Genomic DNA, 6000 nt, shown 5'->3' with positions numbered 1-6000 from the left:
AGAACATAAAATGTTGCCCCAAGTATTCAGCTTAGAGCAGCAAAATTTGAGAGTGCGAGAAGGGAAAAAAAACCCAACCTGCAAGAGCTATAGCACAGTGTTACTCCCTCTCACAAACAGGTAGTTACTCAGGATATGCATCATCAGGAACAAAAGGCAAGTCATTCCTTAGGTTGTCTTCAGTTCTCTGCTTGAAAAATTCACTAACCAACGTAATTAATCTTCCAATTCTTCCTTCAGGTAAGTGAAAGCAATATAGCTTAAAGCATTTTTAAAGAATATGAAAGATGCATTGAAAAATTAATGTATCAGCAACAGTGTTGGCTTTGAAGACTACTTTTTTTTTTTTAATGTAATGTAGTTGTACCTGTGGTATCTTTACATTTTCTTTTTCCAGGCATTTTATTTGTTCTTGCTCCTCTTTTTTTGACTAATCAATAACCGAATAATAATAATAATAATAACAACAACAACAATAAAATCAAAGAGCAAATCCTTAGATAAGGTTGTGCCAATATATATGATCACATATATTAATGTGATAAAACACATCCTATCCTATTACTCATTTGGACCCAATTTAAGACCTGAAGTCAAAGGAAAATGCCCCTCTGGTTACTGGTCAGGTCTATTTTAAGATTGAATACTTTCCCGTAATTACATACCCACACCAGGTCCCTAAAGTCTGAAATCTGTAACTTTTGGCAGAACAGAACCGCTTAATTACAAAAGAAAGTTCCAGTGAGCTTCAGCAGTGACCACACTCTCTGGCGGTGCAGCACACAGCTAGAGTTGGCGCAGCACACAACCTGCGAGGTCAACAACAATTTCCTCCATAATAAAAAATTAGATGTGCTACTTGCACCCCTGGTAACATAGAAAAGTTGCAAAACTGATTCCCCAGGTAGATAAAGCAACCACTTAATTAATCTAATTTTTTGCAGTGGTTCAAAAGCAATCTGCTTTAAATGAAAAAGTAATGCTGCAATACTATGTTAAGGATCTGATCTAGCTCTCACCCATAGTTAGGTCAACTGGCTGTTTCATGGGTTTCAGAGCAAGGCAAATTACTCAAATATGAGTAAGGCATTACTCAAATATGTTGCAGATTATAACAAAGGCCCATCAAGAAACAGACTATCTGCTCTGTGTAGATTTACCTTGCTTTATTCACTTCAGCTAGCCCTTCACAGCTCTTATGTAAAGTAGCCATTTTAATCGGCTTTCACCAATGATTTTTTCTTTTTTTTTTTTTTTTTTTTTTTTTTTTTTTTTTATAGGATGGAAGGAAAGCCTTTCACAAATATATCTTCCATCTTATCTGAGCATGGTATTGATCACAGAATTTGGTCTGCTACAGACTTAAATTCTTCAAGAGCTAGTCAGCCACACAGATATAGCATATTCCATGAATTTAATACTTTATGCTGCATTTAGCAACATTAAAAACTACTACTCAGCACGTCAGAAGCTCGTTACATAGCTGCAAAGAAAACTTTACATCATGTTACAGGAAAGTTAATTTGAATCCAGCAGCTTAGCCCCAGAGTCAAGAAAGTTATGTCAAATAGGAAGCAAAGTATCATCTTCACCTTGCTGGGGGTGTTGCCAGTAAATGCTTTGTACCTAGGTCTCAAAGCTGGATCTGCAGCCCATTGGATTTTGTCTTGTTTTGTTGACCACTCAACAAGCAAGATCTTTACTCAATATGTTGTGAACAAATTTCTCCATTTGAAAGATTTTTTGGGGAATAACCCACATCGCTTTTCACAATTTCATCAGCATAAATGATTTTTTCATTGCTTTCTTATTGTTAGACTATCTATAAGGCATGCTTCCATTAAATGAGGAGTTCACTGAATATGTGATTTTCATTACATCAGGAAAAACCTCCTAGGACTTTGAAATAATTACGTTTTAATAGCATCTGATAGCACCATGAGGCATTGACTAGGATCATGGCCAATGTAAAGATATGATCTATATGGCCCAGTTATTATCAAGATAATCATTAAGAACACCTTCCTCATTTTCACCACTTTTAAGCATATGTGATGTACAAAGGAATAAGCAATTCAATAAATAGAATTAAACTTTGTATTCAAAGTTATGGCAACTCTCTTCTGACTTCTACATACGCCATATGAAATAATCCCGGACATAATGTGCTCAAAAGCTGTATTTTGACATGACTGCAAAGAATCACCTTCCACAGGGTCTTAGAAATATACTATATGGTGTTCTTGTCCTCAGCTTGCCCACTCTGACTTTCTTCCCCAGCTACTCCAGTTGCACTATTTAACATAAGACAGTAGGATTTATACAGGGGCCTGTATGAATCAAGAACAAAAAAAAAACCTTCCAAAGAAATAATAATCTTGGCTCAACCCTGTGGTTGTTAAAGTAACCCTGAGGGGAATAAAAAAGCCAAATTCAGGGAAAAGGAAGACTTAAAATATTTTGTTTAGCAAATGGAAGGGAGAAAATATTAAGAGGAGACTGGAACAGAAAAGTGGAAAAAAGATAACAGGAAAACTTGCTCTTGCTCCCAGCTTCTTCAGACTTTCCCAACTCCTTTTGACTACCCATGCCAGGGAGACACTGCTGCTGCTTGCTTTTCCTCTCAGAAATTCAAGCACTGGAATTCTACCCGGCTGATATATTATGTATCAAGGTTAAGAATACTTTTTTTTTTTTTTAAACTATAGTAATATTTCTGGCTGAATTTTGTAGTAGAAGACCTTGGAGAAAATGTTTGTAGTTAACTTCTTGTGTGAACACCCTGAAAAATCAACCAAACAAAAGGACAGTGGAGCAGCATTATAAAAATACAGAAATTAGTCAGTTTCTGAACTTCATACACATAAGCTGGCTGGAAAGGAAAACAGTAATATATGAGCAGCAATAGTGCTGTTAAAACAACCAAAGACACCTATATAGACATTTGGTTTTTATTTTTATAAAAAAAGATCAGATTTATTAGTGCCAATGTATGTTCATAGTAAGGTAACAGAAACTAAACTAATCTGAGTAGCAACTTACATCAAAGGTTATCAAAATAATATTTCTTGTAAGTGAAACATAATAATAATCGTTTAAACTTGATTCTTGCCAACTAGAAGTCCTTGTTATCTGTCTATGAAGCCTTTAAAGAAAAGTTGCTACAGTCGAACAGGGTCCTGATAGAACTTGGCACATAAAGAAACAATTCAGTTTTCACGCATACAATACCTCTCACTCCCCTGGAGCACTCATTCATACAATACTTACATAATGCATATACATTATGACTAAAGCCATGTATGGCCTAAAGCACATAGAATATCTCAGTTCTAAACGTAACATATCTCTACATCAAAAGCAGGTCACTGTATTTACAGCAGATGATCTCGCTCTGCAGATGGGGCTTGAAGATCCTTTTGTTAGCTTATGCTAAGATGTCCAAGTCGTCGAATTATTTATCAAATTAGAGGTCTATCTACAGGAAGATCTGTCTGACCGTGTGCGAGGATTCTAAGGCAATAGTAGTAGTTGTTCCACAGGACCAGCGCTGCCGTTGCAACCCACTCTCCCTTGGAGCAGTAAAGCCTTCCTTCTCCAGATGCAGCCAGGCGTAGTGAGACATTCATGATCTGCAAGCTGTTGGCTCAAAAGTCTAAAACTTCTTGGTTTGTTTTTGTTCTTAATGTTCATGGAATAGCACCATAGGAATTCACTCTTGATAACAAACAAATCCTGGGTCTGTTTTGTTTTGCTTTTTTCGCCATCACAGATACTTTTACTCCCAGAAAAAAAACTCTTTTGGAAACATCCCTCTTGGATACTACTGCAGCTTCACGTCTGAGTAGCTAAACCAGACAATTAGCTCATTCACAAAGTCGTCCAGAGAAATAAAGCTTGGTAGTGGTTCCAAATGAGCTGCTGAAAACAAATTCAGTAGGAGTTTCAGCTGATCCTTGACTATTTCTGTTTCTCATGGATACAGATTTTGATTTGGGACAGGCTTTCATCTCAGTCTCTTTCTACGTTCAGTGCAAAATAAGAGCACATCATCAGAGATAGCTTACTTACCCAGTAAACCAAACATTTTCAGATGCTTACACTGTTCAAATTCAGTCAACTAGTAATTGGTTAACTAGTGATGACTGATGTAACAGTTCAGACTTCTCAGTCATTAGAAAACAAAATACTCTGAAGATCAGTTATGTTTCAGAAGTAGGATTTTCCAGTTTCAAAACACTGATAACCTGATATGACAGATGAATTTGTAAAAAATACAGAACAATGCAGGAAGACCTTCCCATTTCATATCGTCTTTCAAGTCCTTGTACACGGCGTATGCAGGATACAAAGTCAAAGCAACTAGATATAAGGACAGTATTTTGAGTGTGTGACCTGAAAGCTTTTTTTCTTCCTGGACACCATACAATTGTCAGAAGGAAGAACGGTCTGCAGGGTCACTTCCCCCGAATTCAACTGATTGAATCTGCACGCATCTGTAACAAATGTCAAACCATGAACAAAAGCTTTTATATTCTCCCTGCATACCAAGTCCTTCACAAGCTTTGCAGAGACAGTCAAGTATGGAGCCAGCACATCATCTTCTTGACTATTCCACCGAGATAGGTGATTTATTTTTTTTATTTTATTTCAGTCTCTGGTCTTATAAGTCGTTATTTCAACTGAACTTATATAAAACATTTGTGCTAATAACTTCAGTTTAAAAAAAAGACACACCTTCCTTTCCACTGTGCGTTCTTTCTTTCTCACTTTCCTTTTCTGGCATAGAGGTTCTTGTGTTATTTTTTGGTGCGCACACTATCTGGATATTTTATACTTCTGTATCGTATATGAAATCCTTTCTTGTTGATTGTATCATCAGTATGAAAGTGAAGTAAAAGAGCTTCACCTGCTGAATAGATTTCTTCCGGTGGCTAAAATAAATGAATAAACAATTAAATTATTTGTCCACACTGTGTATTTATCCCTTTCATTCGCTTTTTTTTTTCCTTACAGGTATTTCTCTTTTCCTGTTATACCTCGTAGTATAATTCCACTGGGTCTCACACAGTGCCACCTGACATCATCAGACAGAATACTTCTACCTCATTCAGCTCTCAATTTGAGGCAGACTGAGGAAGTGACAACCTGAACTGATAAAAGCTGGAGGTCAGCTTAAATTGTGATGTTTGAATTTTTGTCTGCTGGCAGAAGTTTTGAAATTATCTATTATAACTTTTTGCTTTCGTATTAATGTACACTCTTTCAGTCTTGAGCTCTGCATCTGAAAAGCATATTTTCACACAATCTAAATCTCCAATTTACACAGAGTATTTCTGCAATCTTTTCTTATGAGACAAAGAAAATTAAGATCCTCATTCTTTTGTCTTTCCCAGGTATCTTCTATAGTTCTCCTGGAGTCACGTAAGTGACTGGGCAGGACCATACACAATATTCTAATTTTACATAAACAACAGACTCCAGTAACTATTAGGCAAAGAGTGTATGTATGAAAGCGTGCTTGCATTTGCACACATATAAAGAATTGGTAAGGACTTGTGGGGTCACTGCACCAGCTTTCACAAGGCAGGCAGACAACAGAATAATGGAAGTCTAAAGGGACAAGTAGGATACATCCTTTTCAGGATGTCACCTGGCCAATTTCCTCCATGTCTCACATTTTAAATGCGTCAGAGATGCCTATGGGATAACAGGGCTTTCTTAAGGCCTATGTTAATTGTACAGTTTAGGAGCACTTGCTTTCCTAAAATCAGATGTAAGTAGTAGGTGTGCATTTTATAAATGCATCCCAAGCATCTCTCCCCCAGTAAAATGTGGTGTCTTCATTCAAATTGAAAGAATATTAATATAATAATTTTCAAAGCTGGTGCATTTCTCTCCCTGTAAGGGATAAAGCTACTAACTTTTTTTTGGGTGCTGATAAACACTCCGCTGCCAGCTACCTAAAGCTTAACATAACATTACAATACTTTGGTCAAA

General features: G+C 36.6%; 1 protein-coding gene across 2 annotated transcripts in view; it reads right to left on the bottom strand.

Annotated features, from left to right (window-relative positions):
• Positions 1-4630: 4630 nt before the first annotated feature.
• Positions 4631-6000, bottom strand: part of TLL1 (tolloid like 1) — a 136107-nt gene continuing 134737 nt past the window's right edge. For both annotated transcript variants that reach the window (XM_081999576.1, XM_081999575.1), the window contains one exon: positions 4631-4934. In XM_081999576.1, coding sequence (XP_081855702.1) covers positions 4800-4934 — 135 coding nt within the window. In that variant the 3' untranslated portion in view covers positions 4631-4799. The remainder of the gene's footprint in view (positions 4935-6000) is intronic.

Source organism: Phaethon aethereus (genome assembly GCF_964289735.1).
Source record: "Phaethon aethereus genome assembly, chromosome: 4".
Lineage (NCBI taxonomy): Eukaryota > Metazoa > Chordata > Aves > Phaethontiformes > Phaethontidae > Phaethon > Phaethon aethereus.
The sequence above is the reverse complement of the archived record's forward strand: the minus strand, read 5'-3'. Positions and strand labels throughout refer to the sequence as shown.